Raw genomic sequence first — 15,732 nt, forward strand, 5'->3', positions numbered from 1 at the left:
TAGTGAGTAACTGATTTTGACAGGGAAGGGAAGTTTAGGGAAGGCCTCACAAAAGATGACAAAATTTGTAAATCACTAAAAGTGTGAGCAGGAGCTTGTCAGTTAGAGTAGAGATGGGTAGGGATTAAAGAAAGACTTTTTTTTTTTTTGGGGACAGAATCTTGCTATGTTGCCAGGCTGCAGGGCAGTGGTATGATATTGGCTTACTGCAACCCCCGCCTCCTGGGTTCAAGTGATTCTCCAGCCTCAGCCTCCAGAGTAGCTGAGACTACAAGTGCCTGCCACCAAGCCCAGCTAATTTTCACATTTTCAGTAGAGACATGGTTGCACCATGTTGGCCAGGATGGTCTCAATCTCCTGACCTCGCAATCCACCTGCCTCAGCCTCCCAAAGTGCTGAGACTACAGGCATGAGTCACTGTGCTCGGCCAGAGAAAGACTTCTTAGGAAGCATCTGAAATATATAAAAATGACTACTCCAAATACCTTTCAACAAAAATTGATTTTAAAAAAAGAGAAGGAAAATAAAACACTGGATAGAATAAACACAAAATTTCAGTTCATACATTTGTCGGGTTTTTTTTTTTGAGACGGAGTCTTCCTCTGTTGCCTAGGCTAAAGTACAGTGGTGCAATCTCGGCTCACCACAGACCCTGTTCTCCTGGGTTCCAGTGATTCTCCTGCCTCAGCCTCCTGAGTAGCTGGAATTACAGGCGTACACAACCACACCCAGCTAATTTTTATATTTTTAGTGGAGATATGGTTTTGCCATGTTGCCCAGGATGATCTCAAACTACTGACTTCAGGTGATCCCCCTGCCTCAGCCTCCCAAAATGCTGGGATTACAGACATGAACCACCATGTCCATCCTATTTGTGCTTTCTAGAGCAAACATTGGGCTAGGCACTGTAGCTCATGCCTGTAATCCCAACGCTCTGGGAGACTGAGGCAGAACAATCACTTGAGACCAGTTCAAGACCAGCTCAGGCAACATAGTCAGATACTGTCTCCACAAAAAATTGAAAAATTAGCTGAGCACAGTGGTGCATGCCAATAGTCTCAGCTACTAGGGAGGCTGAAGCAGGAAGATCACTTGAGCCCAGGAGTGTGAGTTTACAGTGAGCTATGATTATGCCACTGCATTCCAGGCCTGGGCAAAAGAGTAAGACCCTGTTTTGTTTTTGTGTTGTTTTATTTTTTATTTATTTATTTATTTTTCAGATGGAGTTTCACTCTTGTTGTGAAGGGTGGAGCGTAATGGCACGATCTTGGCTCACTGCAACCTCCACCTCCCAGGTTTAATTGATTCTCCTGCCTCGGCCTCCCAAGTAGCTCAGATTACAGGTGTATGTCACTACACCTGGCTATTTTTATATTTTTAGTAGAGACGGGGTTTCACCATGGTGGCCAGGCTGGTCTTGAACCCCTGACCTCAGGTGTTCTGCTCACCTTGGCTTCCCAGTTTTGTGTGGGATAAGGCCCCTGGCTTGATTCTGACTCATTATGACTGTTGGGATTATAGGCATGAGCCACTGTGCCTGGCCAAGACCCTGTTTCTAAGGAAAAAAAGAAAAGAAAGAAAGAAAGAAAAAATAAATAAATAAATAAAGCAAACATTAAAGATGTCATATTCAACTCTGCCTACCTAGATATTTAGCTCTTCAACCTTTCTTGGTGTTGGTGAGAGGACCAGGCAGAGGGAAAAGCATGGATAAAGCACAAAACTGGGAACAAGCTTGTTATATTCAAGAATCTGAAACAGGTACATGCCATGACTGTAGTTTGACACAGTAAATGCTTATTCAATGACAGACCTTCTGCAGGAGAGACCAAATGAGACCTTGGATGTCAGAAATGCTTTCTCAGCCTTTCAAAAATCAATTGTTTTCAACTGAGAGGCCATTCATTCTAATCTCCCCTACTTTCTTATTCTTTCCACAGCTTTCCAGTCATGCCACACACAGATGTGGACCATTGTCCTTCACGCAGTCTATCCAGTCCTGAAGACACATGAGTCTTTTTCAGGTACTTTTCCTTCACATACAGACACACAAACAGTCAACATTTCCAACTCTATTTTGCTGGGTGGTGAGTCAGTGATGTGCCCTGGGCATGGGTCCAGTCCTCTTGATACATGAAAGCCTTTGAACATGAGGCCACTGGAGTGCTACACGAAAACACTCTATCACCATTCTGTCTACACTGGCCTTATGCTTGCCTGAGTTTCTTACTTTTTCTTTTCTTTTTTTTTTTTTGGAGGCAAAGTCTCGCTCTGTTGCCCAGACTGGAGTGCAGTGGCAGGATCTTAGCTCACTCCAACCTCTGCCTCCCCAGTTCAAGCAATTCTCCTGTCTGAGCCTCCCAAGTAGCTGGGACTACAGGCACATGCTGCCACGCCCACTAAGTTTTTGTATTTTTTTCAGTAGAGACAGCATTTCACCATGTTGCCCAGGCTGGTCTTGAAATCCTGAGCTCAGGCAATCCAGTCACCTCGGCCTCCAAAAGTGCTAGGGTTACAGGGCTGAGCCAACGGGCCTGACCTCTTTCTTTTTTCTTTTTTTTTTTTGAGACGGAGTTTCGCCCTTGTTACCCAGGCTGGAGTGCAATGGCGCGATCTCGGCTCACCGCAACCTCCGCCTCCTGGATTCAGGCAATTCTCCTGCCTCAGCCTCCCGAGTAGCTGGGATTACAGGCAAGTGCCACCATGCCCAGCTAATTTTTTGCACTTTTAGTGGAGACGGGGTTTCACCATGTTGACCAGGATGGTCTCGATCTCTCGACCTCGTGATCCACCCGCCTCGGCCTCCCAAAGTGCTGGGATTACAGGCTTGAGCCACCGCGCCCGGCGCTCTTTCTTTTTTTTTGAGACAATCTTGCTCTGTCACCCAGGCTGGAGTGCAGTGGCGTGGTCTCTGTTGTTCACTGTGGCGTCCGCCTCCTGGGTTCAAGCGATTCTCCTGCCTAAGCCTCCTGAGTAGTTGTGATTACAGGGTAATCACACCACGCCCAGCTGATTTTTGTACTTTTAGTAAAGACAGTTTCACTGTGTTGCCCAGGTTGGTCTCTAACTCCTGCCCTCAAGTGATCCGCCCTCCCGGCCTTCAGCCTCCCCAAGCGTTGGGCTACAGGCATGAGCCACCACCCCCAGCCTGGGTTTCTATATTAGAATAACCCTGGGCAAAACAACCTTCTGGGCCTTGCTATTACCACCTGGAAAGTGGGTCTCGTATTCATTGGTATGCCATGTTCGCAGGGCTGTTGTGAGGATAAAATGCAAGAATGATGAGGAAAATCGAGTAATTATAACTGACGTTTATTTTTTTCAGAGCCAGACACTGATAGGAAGCATCAGGACAATGCTCTGATGGAGGAGGAAACGCGGGGCTGAGATCAGCTTCGTGTGCACATTGGCTATGATCAAGCTGCTGCAAAGCGACCAGCAGATCCACCCTGGTGAAGCAGAGGGTGGAGACTAAACGGCTCAGGCTCTGGGTCTGGCTCCGTGAGTAAGTCCGTGTGACCCCGGACCCGCAGCTTAGCCCGTCTGCGGTTAAGCCGCTCGGTTAACTTAAGAGGAACCTGTCGGCTTCCTCCTGCGTGGAATGAGGACCGCAGAAGGGGTTCCGACGGAACGGAGTGGGAGGGTCCATTTAAAGTTCTGAGCAGTGGTGTCTTGGCGCGCCAATTCATTTTCGCTTTTACCATTATATTTGTTCTTACCTATTTAAGGGCAGCACCACGACCTTTGTGGCGCTCGGCGGGGTAGAGGGAAGCGTGGTCAGGAAGCCTGGGGTCGGAGCGGCGCGGGACCTAGGCCGCTCCTTGTTTGGGGCTTCAGTTTCCCGCCTCAAAGTAATGGGTGGATTGGCTGAGTTACACCCAGCCTTCCCGCCCCTCGGCGTCAGGCTGCGCAGCGACCCTCCTCGGTGGGGAAACTCCCACCACCCCATAGGCCGGGGAGGGGGCGGGGCGGGGCGGGGGTGGGGCCTGGCGAGGGTCGGGTCCGGCGGTCCCACCTGCCGCCGCTCACCTCTAGGCTGTAGTTGCCTCGGATGGCGGTGAAGTCGTCCAGGGCTTCGGCCGCGCTCCCTTCGTCCAGATTCAGCTCCTGGCACAGCGCCTGTAGCGCCTCCCCGGCTGCGGCGACCACCGCCGCCCCCTCGGTGTGGGGCTCGTCCTCGAACATCTCTTCAGTCCCCGCGGGCGGCGCGCGGCAGCCCCCGACTTCTTTCTCTCTCTCCGACGAGCTACCCACAACCACCTGCGCCAAAGCGCGCGAAAATCGGTGACTGCGGGGACCCTTGTCTTCCACCGTCCGCCTCCGCTTTTCTCCTCAAAAAAAGTCCGTTTTTCCTCCGGAGCTCCTAGCCTTCCCTCTCTGGAAATGTGATAAGAAGACGGACCACAGATCCTGATTGACCTGGCCTTGGCCCTTGGCGGATCGCTGGGGGCCCAGCCGGCGGAGCGAAAAAAGAGCGGAGGGATCCGCAGCCTGCGCGCAGAGCCTGCTGGGAGGTGTAGTCCATCTCCTGGGAGATGAAGCCCGCAGCCTGCCGGTCTCCCTGGTTAGGCTCTTGGGTTTGGGTAGGGCTGGTATGCCTACTGCGAGGTGGCCTTGTGCAGCATAGTGAGATGCCTCCTTTATCCATGGGCCCTGGGTTTGTCACTGTTTCTCCTGCCTCAGGCTCCTTTTTAGAGAAAAAGTAGCCCTTGGACGAAGAGGGGCTCTTGGGACTCTCCCCAGCGTCCCAGTGCCCAGTGAGCGGTTCTCTAAATGACCGAGGGGAAGGACTGGTGAGGGCTATTAGGGGACGGATCCTGACCTTGTGTTAGTCACACGAGGCGAGCAGAGAGGACTGCAGTAATGAGGCAGGAGAATAGGGTCTGGAGGCAGGGAACCTATGGCTGGTTCACGTGACTTTCTAAAACACAATTGAAAGGGAAACTCCAACTTTCTATTCCTAAGTAACAAAATGACCAGAGGCTATTTCGTTGGACATTTTCTGCATGGCAGATGGGAAACTGTCCGCAACAAATCACACTGAGTGCTTGCCAGTCTTCGTTTGCAACTTTGTAACTTAACTCCAGTCTCTGAATAGTTGCTGCCCACAACCAATCAGACTAATTGCGGTAGAGTCTTCATTTGCATAGAAGTATAACTTTGTAACTTCACCCTAGCCTCTGATTGGTTGTTTTTGCAACCAATCAGAAGCTATTCAATTGTCAAAAAATCCAAAAGTTTGAAAATGTTGCAGCGACTCCCCATTTCTTTCTTTTTTTTTTTTTTTTTGGAGACGGAGTTTCGCTCTTGTTACCCAGGCTGGAGTGCAATGGCGCGATCTTGGCTCACCGCAACCTCCGCCTCCTGGACTCAGGCAATTCTCCTGCCTCAGCCTCCTGAGTAGCTAGGATTACAGGCACACGCCACCATGCCCAGCTACTTTTTTGTATTTTTAGTAGAGACGGGGTTTCACCATGTTGACCAGGATGGTCTCGATCTCTTGACCTTGTGATCCACCCGCCTCGGCCTCCCAAAGTGCTGGGATTACAGGCGTGAGCCACCGCGCCCAGCCGACTCCCCATTTCTTTCAGGGTTAAGCCAAGCTCCTTGTCCTAGCCTGTAAGGCACTAAGGGTCTAACTCTGCCTTCATTTGCTCCTCTCCCCTTTCTCACCCTACCGGTAGTCATACTTGTGATTCCTTGTGGCTGCTTTATTCCCCTTTAATTTAGAAAAATACAAACTCAATTTTTTATTTAGTGGTAACCCCAATGTTTTAAAAAAGTGAAACACTTCATTCAAATCACTAGCTAAAAGATAATAGCTAAGAATACTTGAACCAGATATCAAAGAATTGGGGAAATGGGGGTGGGGCATGGTGGCTCACACCTGTAATCCCAGCACTTTGGGAGGCTGAGATGGGTAGATCACTTGAGGCCAGGAGTTCAAGGCCAGCCTGGCCAACATGGCAAAACCCCATCTCTACTAAAAATACAAAAATTAGCTGGGCATGGTGATGTCCGCCTGTAGTCCCAGAAGCTGAGGCAGGAGGACAATCGCTTGAACCGGGAAGACAGAGGTTGCAGTGAGCCGAGATCTCACCACTGCACTCCAGCCTGGGCAAGAGAGTAAGACTCAGTCTCAAAAACAAACAAACAAAAACCCTTAATGCAGTTAACCATTAGACATTTCCATTCTTGACCTGCCAGTTGTCCCATTTCCTTTCTTTTTTTCCATATTACCTCCAAGATGTCCCTCCACTGCCCTAGATAGCTCAGCTCTGGTTCTCTGTGTATATTCTTCAACCAAATAAGAGCCTGAGAATCAGATTGATGGTGACTACTTCTGATTAGTCCAGTGTGCCTCTTGGGGTCTTCCCACAATTCCACATGCAACTTATTAAAGTGGTCACCCAGCACAAACTAATCTCTTTTCCCAGAAAATTTCTGCTTGTAAGAATTTTTTATCCATTTATGCTTAAAGCAGACAGTGAGTACTCAACAAATAATAGTTCCTATCCTAGAGCCATTTGAGGACCTGACATCGGTTGTAGGAGAGGGAATCAAGAAAATGGAAAAAAGGGGAGAAGTAAGGAATGGAAAACTTGAATATATTGGGACAGATTTAGCATTACACCAATTCAGAGAGTTTTTTGTCTTGCTTGGAGGTTTTGTTTAAGATTGAGTCTTGCTCTGTTGCCCAGGCTAGCGTGCAGTGGCAGGATCTTGGCTCACTGCAACCTCTGCCTTCCGGGTTCAAGCAATTCTCCTCCCTCTGCCTCCTAAGTAGCTGGGATTACAGGCATGCACCACCACACCCAGCTAATTTTTTGCATTTTTAGTAGAGATGGTGTTTCACCGTGTTGGTCAGGCTGGTCTTGAACTCCTGACCTTGTGATCTGCCCGCCTTGACCTCCCAAAGTGCTAGGATTACAGGTGTGAGCCACCATGCCTGGCCTGTTTTTTGTTTTTTTTTTAAGATAGAATCTCGCTCTGTTGCCCGGACTGGAGTGCCGTGGTGTGATCTCGGTTCACTGCAACCTTTCTTACCAGGTTCCAGCAATTCTCCTGCCTCAGCCTCCTGAGTAGCTGGGACTACAGGCACATGCCACCATGCCTGGCTATTTGTACTTTTAGTAGAGACGGGGTTTCACTATGTTGGCCAGGCTGGTCTAAAACCCCTGACCTCGTGATCTGCCTGCCTCGGCCTCCCAAAGTGCTGGAATTATAGGCATGAGCCACCGCACCTGGCCACATGGAGGTTTTTAAGGGAAAGAAAAATGAAGAAGACAGGGCCATAAAGGATTTCACAAAAATACATCATTAAGTATGAAACTATAAGAATGGATTGTTGGCCAGGCATAGTAGCTCACGTCTGTAATCCCAGCACTTTGGGAGGCCAAGGTGGATGAATTAATTAAACTCAGGAGTTTGAGATTATCCTGGACAACATGGCAAAACCCCGTCTCTACCAAAAATACAAAAAAATTAGCTGGACATGGTGGTGCATGCCTGTAGTCCCAGCTACTTGGGAGGCTCAGAGAGAGGATCACTTGAGCACAGGAGGCTGAGGTTGCAGTGAGCCATCATCACGCCACTGCATCCAGCCTGGGTGGATGAGACCCTGTCTCAAAACAAAAACCAAAATGTTATTTTATTCTTAAGATTGTTGGCAATTAAACAAAGTCCTTGACAAAAGAGTCAACACCACTAACATTGCAACATTATTTATTTAGAATCTCTCTTGAAAGTGTCCTCGACCTATTTCTCAAAACTGGAATTCTACTGGGCACAATGGTACATGCTTGTAATCCCAGCACTTTGGGAGGCTGCCACAGGAGGATCACTTGCGGCCATGAGTTCAAGACTAGCCTGCCTGCACAACATTGCAAGATCTTGTCTCTAAAAAACAAGAAACAAACAAAAAAACATTAGCTTATTCATCTCTAGCTCTCAGTCCCTGATGTGAGTCCAGTACAAGGGGGAGGAAGGGGAATTAACAATCAATAAATATGTACTCTGTGCTCCATCTGTGCAATACCTCTTACATACGTTCTTTCATTTACACATTCCAACAAGCTTTTAGTTAGGAAACACCATCTCCATTTTTTATATGAACCTGCAGTTGAGAAATTAATTATTTTTTTTAATGTTTCCAGAAAGTCAGCTATAATGCTGGCATTTGATCCCAGGCCTATATACTCCAAACTTCATAATATTTAGTCTGCATAATTCGCCAATTCCAAATATATCTCTATTTACAGAACAAATAATTGTGCTGATATTCAGTGAGATACTGTGTACAATATAAAACCCAGTTTATGATTTAAATGGAGGCAAAAGATGTAGATACAGCCAAATCCTGAAGTCATCATCTTGTGTTAGCTCTTGTTTCTGTTTTGTCTTTCCCATTTGACAAAGAGCCATGTCTAGAAGTTCAGGGTTGTCTTGCTTTCTGAGATGGAGACAACAGCATGAAGGGCCATTTAGCAGGTATGGTTGTATGTGCCTGTAGTTCCAGCTACTTAGTAGGCTTGGCAGGAGGCCAGACTTGGAGGTTAGTAAGTTATGATCACGCCACTGCACTCTAACCTGGGTGACAGAGGGAAACCCTATCTCTAAAAGAAATTACATTAAAAAAAAAAAAAAAAAAAAGATGGGAACTTTTTTTTTTTTTTTTTTTTGAGACATATTCTCGCTCCATTGCCCAGACTGGAATGCAGTGGTGCAACCTTGGCTCACTGCAACCTCTGCTTCCTGCATTCAAGTGATTCTCCTGCCTCAGCCTCCCAAGTGCTGGGATTACTGGTGTCTGCCACATGCCTAGCTAATTTTTGCATTTTAAGTAGATGGGGTTTCATAATGTTGGCCAGGCTGGTCTTGAACTCCTGATCTCAAGTGATCTGCCCGCCTCGACCTCCCAAAGTGCTAGGATTATAGGCCTGACGCACCATGCCCAGGCAAAAACCCTGTAGATTTAAAAATTATATTTGCAATTTTAAACTAAGAACTGCCCTTTCCTACAGCTTCTTAAAGGTTTTAAAAGCAAAAGACATGTGGGAGGTAATTAAATGGGTAGCGGTGGCTTCATGCTGCCAGTTTTAAGTCTGAAAAAAGGTGTTGGGGAGCGCATCAGTGGCTTCTGTGGTTTCTGAAAGGATTTGTTTTTACCTGGCATTACTTGCCTTGTGTTTCTAGGTAGGGGGCCTGCCCATGAGCTTCCGCAACCAGCTCTCTCTCTGCTCAGGTTTTGGTTTGGCCCTCACCATCTGGACTAGAAACAGAGTCTGGTGGGCGATGATGCACAGCGAGGGCTCAGGGTCACACAGCGGGCCTCTCAGATCTAGTGGTAGGCAAACGCAGGTTGGAGGTAAAAGCCCCTGAGATCTATGGAAATGAACGCAGGTCTAGACAGTAAAAAGCTTACATATCCGTAGCAGCTTAGATTGCAGGTCCAAGTTTTTTTAAGTCTCTGTCTAAAAGTTTATATATCAGTGGATGGATTCCAATTTTGATCAACAAAACCTGCTGGTTTCTGAGTTGTCAAACATTTCACTCCTTTGCAGTAATCACATTCCAAGTAGTCTTTCTAAAGTCAAATTATATAGGCCTCCCAAGCTATGTCTAATGTTAACATCTTAGTTCCTGTGTTGGTCCTAGATGTAACTCTTACGTCGCTAATTAAAAAAAAAAATTACTTTTTATGTTTTCCTTCCCTCCCTCCCTTCCTCCCTTGCCCAGGCTGGAAGTACAGTGATGCAGTCTGTTCACTGCAACCTGTGCCTTCGAGGTTCAAATGATTCTCCTGCTTCAGTCTTCTCAGTAGCTAGGATTAAAGGTGCCCACCACCACGCCCAGCTATTTTTTGTATTTTTAGTAGAGATGGGCTATGTTGGCCAGGCTGGTCTCAAACTCCTGACCTCAAGTGATCCACCCACCTGGGCCTCCCAAAGTGCTGGGATTACAGGCATGAGCCACTGTGCCTGGCAGTTTTTATGTTTTCTTATTGCAAAAGAAATACATGTTCACTGTGTAGAAAATTTAGATAACTACGTGTAAGCACACACAAAAAAGTCACCCATAATCCTACCATCTAGAAATATCTACTGTCATTTTGAATGTATATCTTTCTGGTCTTTTTTCTACACATTTATACTTACATATGTATACTTTTATTTTTTGTCCAAATGGAACCATATGACCCAGGAATTGCAATTGCTGATTTTACTTAATGATGCCACATCATCATTTATCTGAGTCATTTAAAAATTATTCTAGGCCGGGCACAGTAGCTCATGCCTGTAGTTGCAGCACTTTGGGAAGCCTAGGCAGGTGGATCACTTGACACAGGAGTTTGAGACCAGCCTGGGCAACATGGCAAAACCCTATCCCTACAAAAAAAAAATCAAAAAATAAAACATTAGCAGGTGTAGTGGATTGTGCCTATAGTCCCAGCTGCTTGGGAGGCTGAGGTGGGAGGATCCCTTCAGCCTGGGAGGTGGAGGTTGCAGTGAACTAAGATTGTGCCACTGCATTCCAGCCTGGGTGACAGAGCAAGATCTTGTTTCAAAATAAATAAATAAAATAAAAATTATTCTATAATATTTTTCATGGCTATTCAGGTTGAGGATCCCTTATCCAAAATGTTTGGTACCAGAAGTGTTTGGAAATCAGACGGTTTTGGATTTTGGAAGATTTGCCTATATGTAATGAGATATCTTGGGGATGGGACTGAAGTCTAAACACAAAATTCATTTACGTTCATATACACCTTATACATATAGCCTGAAGGTAATTTAAGAAAATATTTTAAATAATTTTAGTTTGACTTTTTTGTTGTTGTTGTCGTTTTTTTTTTTTTTTTTTTTAGATGGAGTCTCGCTCTGTAGCCCAGGCTGGAATGCAGTGGCACAATCTTGGCTCACTGAAACCTTTGCCTCCGGGTCCCAGTTCAAGCAGTTTTCCTACCTCAGCCTCCCAAGTAGCTGGGATTACAGGCACAAAACACCATGCCCAGCTAATTTTTGTATTTTTTTTTTAGTAGAGATGGGATTTCACCATGCTGGCCAGTCTGGTCTTGAACTCCTGACCTTGTGATCCGCCCACCTTGGCCTCCCAAAGTGCCAGGATTACAGGTGTGAGCCACCACACCCAGCCTGTTTGTTTTTTTGAAGAGAGTCTCACTCTGTCGCCCAGGCTGGAGTGCAATAAGGCGATCTTGGCTCACTGCAACCTCCACCTCCCGGGTTTAAGCAATTCTCCTGCCTTAGGCTCCTAAGTAGCTGGGACTACAGGTGCACACCACTAAACCTGGCTAATTTTTGTATTTTTACTAGAGACAGGGCTTCACCATGTTGGTCAGACTGGTCTTGAACTCCCGACCTCAGGTGACCCACCCGCCTTGGCCTCCCAAAGTGCTAGAATTACAGGAGTGAACCACTATACCTGGCTTGGCTGTGTTTTGTTCTATGGGGTCAGGTGTGGAATTTTCCCATTGTGATGTCATGTTAACACTCGAGAAGTTTCAGGTTTGAGAACTTTCAGATTTTGGATTTTTCTGATTAGGGATGCTCAACCTGTATATATTTCTACAATATGAATATGTTATAATTTCTTTAATTATCTATTGTTTTCAATCTAGTGTTTCCCACTTTTGTTATTCTAAATAACACTAAAATGAACATTCCTGTAACTATTTCTGCCTATTTTCATAGATTAAATTCCTAAATAGGAATTGATTAGTCAGGCTCAGCACGATGGCTCATGCCTGTAATCCCAGTGCTTTGGGAGGCTGAGGCAGGTGGATCACAAGGTCAGGAGTTCTAGACCAGCCTGACCAACATGGTGAAACCCCGCCTCTTCTAAAAGTACAAAAATTAGTCAGGTGTGGTGGTGTGCACCAATAATCCAGCTACTTAAGAGGCTGAGGTAGGAGAATCGCTTGAACTCGGGAGGCAGAGGTTGCAGTGAGCCGAGATCATGCCACTGTACTCCAGCCTGGGCAACAGAGTGAGACTTCGTTTCAAACAAACAAACAAACAAACAGCTATAAAACCAAAGAACTGATAAAATAAGTATTATTTTAAAGGATTTTGGTACATACTGCCAAACTTTCCTATTAAAAATTTATGCTCATTGGCTGGGTGAGGTGACTCATGCCTGTAATCCCAGCACTTTGAGAGGCTGAGGCAGATGGATCACCAGGAGTCAGGAGTTGGAGACCAGCCTGGCCAACACGGTGAAACCCCGTCTCTTCTAAAAATACAAAATTAGCCAGGTGTGGTGGCAGATGCCTGTAGTCCCCGCTACTTGGGAGGCTGAGACAGGAGAATCACCGGAACCCAGAAAGCGGAGGCTGCAATGAGCTGAGATTGAGTCACTGCACTCCAGCCTGGGCTAAGCAGAGAGAGACTCCATCTCAATAAATGAAATAAAGTAAAAATAAATGAATACAAATTTATGCTCATATAAGCACAGTGTGTAATGTCAGTTTTCCCTTAACACATCAAAGTTGAGATTTTTTTTTTTTTTTTTTTTTTTGAGATGAAGTCTTGCTCTGTTGCTCAGGCTAGAGTGCAGTGGTGCAATCTTGGCCCACTGCAACCTCTGCCTCCTGGGTTCAAGTGATTCTCCTGCCTCAGCCTCCCAATTAGCTGGGATTACAGGCGCTCACCACCACACCTGACTAATTTTTGTATTTTTAGTAGAGATGGAGTTTCACCATGTTGGCCAAACTGGTCTCAAACTCCTGATTTCAGGTTATCCACCCACCGGGGCCTCCCGAAGTGCTGGGATTACACTGTACCTGGCCCAAAGTTTATTAATTGGTAATCTTTGCCATTTTGACAGGAAAAATGCATACTGGCATCTCATCATGATTTATTTTGCAAAATTCTGATTACTAGTGATATCAAATATCTTTCATCTATTTATTGACCACTTGTAATTATTCTATGAACTGCTTATTCATACTGTTTGCCACTTTTCTTTTGAGAATTTCTAACTTGTTTTAAGGATATTAACCCTTTATCATGTTGCAAATGCTTCCTTCCATATTATTGTTTGCATTTCACTTTTAACTATTTCTCTCTTTTTCAAAGTTGATTTCCAAAATTTTTATGTAGAAAAATCTACCATTCTTTTGTTTTATGGATATGTCTTTGGTATCATACTTAGAAAATGTTCTCTTTTTTATTTTTATTGAAATTAATTAATGTTTTTGAGACCTCACTCTGTTGCTCAGGCTAGAGTGCAGTGGTGCATTCTTGGCTCACTGCAACCAATGCCTCGCAGGTTCAAGCGGTTCTTGTGTCTAAACCTCCTGAGTAGCTGGGATTACAGGTGCCTGCCACCATGCCTGGCTAATTTTCGTATTTTTAGTAGAGACAGGGTTTCGCCATGTTGGCAAGGCTGGTCTTGAACTCCTGGTCTCAAGAAATCTACCCACCTTGGCCTCCCAAAGTGCTAGGATTACAGATGTGAGCCACTGCCCTGGGCCAGGTTCTCTTTTTTATGTATAATTCTCCAAGATCTCAAAAATGCTTACGACCTTCATAGTTTGGAGCTTTATTATTTATTAAGCAGTGTTTTGCCTTTGAATTAATCTTGTTTGCTTCCAAAATGTAACGCTTCACTAGTTTATAGTTTCTTTCACTTCTTGCATTGAGGTCTGTCTACATGTTCCACAGAAAATTTATTTTTATTTATTTATTGAGATGGAGTCTCAGTCTGTCCCCAGGCTGGAGTGCAATGGCATGATCTCGGCTTGCTGCAAACTCTATCTCCCAGGTTCAAGTGATTCTCCTCCCTCAGCCTCCTGAGTAGCTGGAACTGCAGGTGCACAACACCATACTGACCACATTAAAAAAAAAAAAAATTATAGAAGCCAGGTGCAGTGGCTCATGCCTGTAATCCAGGCACTTTGGGAGGCTGAGGTGGGCAGATCACCTAAGGTAAGGAGTTCGGGACCAGCCTGGCCAACATGGTGAAGCCCCATCTCTACTAAAAATACAAAAATTAGCCAGGCATGGTGGCGGGCACCTGTAATCCCAGCTACTCGGGAGACTGAGGCATGAGAATCACTTGAACCAAGGAGGCAGAGGCTGCAGTGAGCTGAGATCACACCACTGCACTCTAGCCTGGACAATAGAGCGAGACTCCATCTCAAAAAAAATAAAAAATAAAAAAATGTAGAGACAAGGTCACACTGTTTTGCCCAGGCTGGTCTTGAACTCCTGGGCTCAAGTAATCCTCCCACCTCGGCCTCCCAAAGTGCTAGATTACAGGTGTGAGCCATTGCACCCAGCCTCCTTTCTTTTTGCTTCTGATATCTGTGAGAGACCTTAGAGAAAAGTGGTATGATCTTTCTTAAATAAGCTTTAGCTCCTAGCTGTTTCACCAGTTATGTTTTTGTTTTATAAGTAATGAATTTGCTCAGGGTTTTGATTGCATTCTGCAAGTAATAATTTTGCATTGTAAGACAGCATTAAATGGTATTTTCTTTTTTCTTTTCTTTTCTTTTTTTTTTTTGAAACGGAGTTTCGCTCTTGTTACCCAGGCTGGAGTGCAATGGCGCGATCTCGGCTCAACGCAACCTCTGCCTCCTGGGTTCAGGCAATTCTCCTGCCTCAGCCTTCTGAGTAGCTGGGATTACAGGCACGCGCCACTATGCCCAGCTGATTTTTTGTATTTTTAGTAGAGACGGGGTTTCACCATGTTGACCAGGATGGTCTCGATCTCTTGACCTCGTGATCCACCCGCCTCAGCCTCCCAAAGGGCTGGGATTACAGGCGTGAGCGACCGTGCCCGGGCTACGTGGCATTTTCTAATGAGAGGACTACTTCTTAGTGGTAATAAAGAATGCATGTTTCAGCTGGGTGTGGTGGTTCATGCCTGTAATCCCAGCACTTTGGGAGGCCAAGGCAGGTGAATCACTTGAGATCAGGAGTTTGAGACCAGCCTGGCGAACATGATGAAACCCTGTCTCTTCTAAAAATATAAAAATTAACCAGGCATGGTGGTGCATGCCTATAATCCCAGCTACTTGGGAGGCTGAGGCAGGAGAATTGCTTGAACCTGGGAGGTGGAGGTTGCAGTGAGCTGTTATTAGGCCACTGCACTCCAGCCTGGGTGACAGAACAAGATGCCGTTTAAAAAATAAAACCAAAAAACAGAATGCCTGTTTCTCAGAATAGGAAATTTCAAAGAAAAACATTACAGAAAAAAATTAAAGAAGAATATGACTATAAAACATCTTACCAAGTCCTACCTGGGTTACAGGACAACCGCTTATAGAAAATAGTGCTGGAGTCATCTCTGTGGTACTTGTGAGATATCATGATATCTTGTGAAGTACTATCTTCACAAGAAGATAGTACTTCTCTAGGTAAAGTCTTATCTGCTGACAGACGAGGCCCAGGAATTGTCCCCAAGATTTACCAAAGCTAGTTTCCAGACAAATAGGATCATGTCCTTTCCTAAAGGGGAAACTGGACTGGGATGGGACTGTCATCCAGCTGAAATTACCAACAGCTTTCCTGCTATAAAAGCCACGTTTTCTAGAGCTGAGTCTCACCTGTGCTATAAGGCCTTCCCACAGTGGCTACTTCAGATACCTTCCAAAATATGGGTACACTCCAAATTCAAGGACTGTTATTACTTACCATTCTCTATCCAGTCAGTACCCATCATCCTGAGCTCACTGTGATCCATGTACTTCGATAAAAGCCCTAAACG

General features: G+C 45.6%; 2 protein-coding genes across 4 annotated transcripts in view; both read right to left on the minus strand.

The window, feature by feature from the left end:
* The window catches only part of RBL1 (RB transcriptional corepressor like 1), an 85,307-nt gene extending 80,938 nt beyond the window's left edge, over positions 1–4,369 (minus strand). The window contains exons 1-2 of one of the 3 annotated variants that reach the window (XM_074406496.1): positions 4,030–4,106; positions 1,449–1,555 (exon numbers count right to left, since the gene is read on the minus strand). Coding sequence is in view for 1 of the 3 variants with exons in the window: in XM_039479781.2 (XP_039335715.1) it covers positions 4,030–4,185 (156 nt within the window). In the remaining 2 variants the exon portion in view is untranslated. Of the gene's footprint in view, positions 1–1,448; positions 1,556–4,029 lie in introns of all 3 variants that reach the window. The other 2 variants (XM_039479781.2, XM_074406497.1) reach the window with 2 other exon arrangements.
* Positions 4,370–7,645: 3,276 nt separating this feature from the next.
* Positions 7,646–15,732, minus strand: part of MROH8 (maestro heat like repeat family member 8) — a 71,006-nt gene continuing 62,919 nt past the window's right edge. The window contains exons 22-24 of the mRNA XM_003931999.3: positions 15,660–15,725; positions 9,169–9,340; positions 7,646–7,899 (exon numbers count right to left, since the gene is read on the minus strand). Of these exons, the coding sequence (XP_003932048.3) occupies positions 9,192–9,340; positions 15,660–15,725 (215 nt within the window). The 3' untranslated portion in view covers positions 7,646–7,899; positions 9,169–9,191. The remainder of the gene's footprint in view (positions 7,900–9,168; positions 9,341–15,659; positions 15,726–15,732) is intronic.

This window comes from Saimiri boliviensis, chromosome 9, assembly GCF_048565385.1.
Source record: "Saimiri boliviensis isolate mSaiBol1 chromosome 9, mSaiBol1.pri, whole genome shotgun sequence".
Taxonomy (NCBI): Eukaryota; Metazoa; Chordata; class Mammalia; order Primates; family Cebidae; genus Saimiri; species Saimiri boliviensis.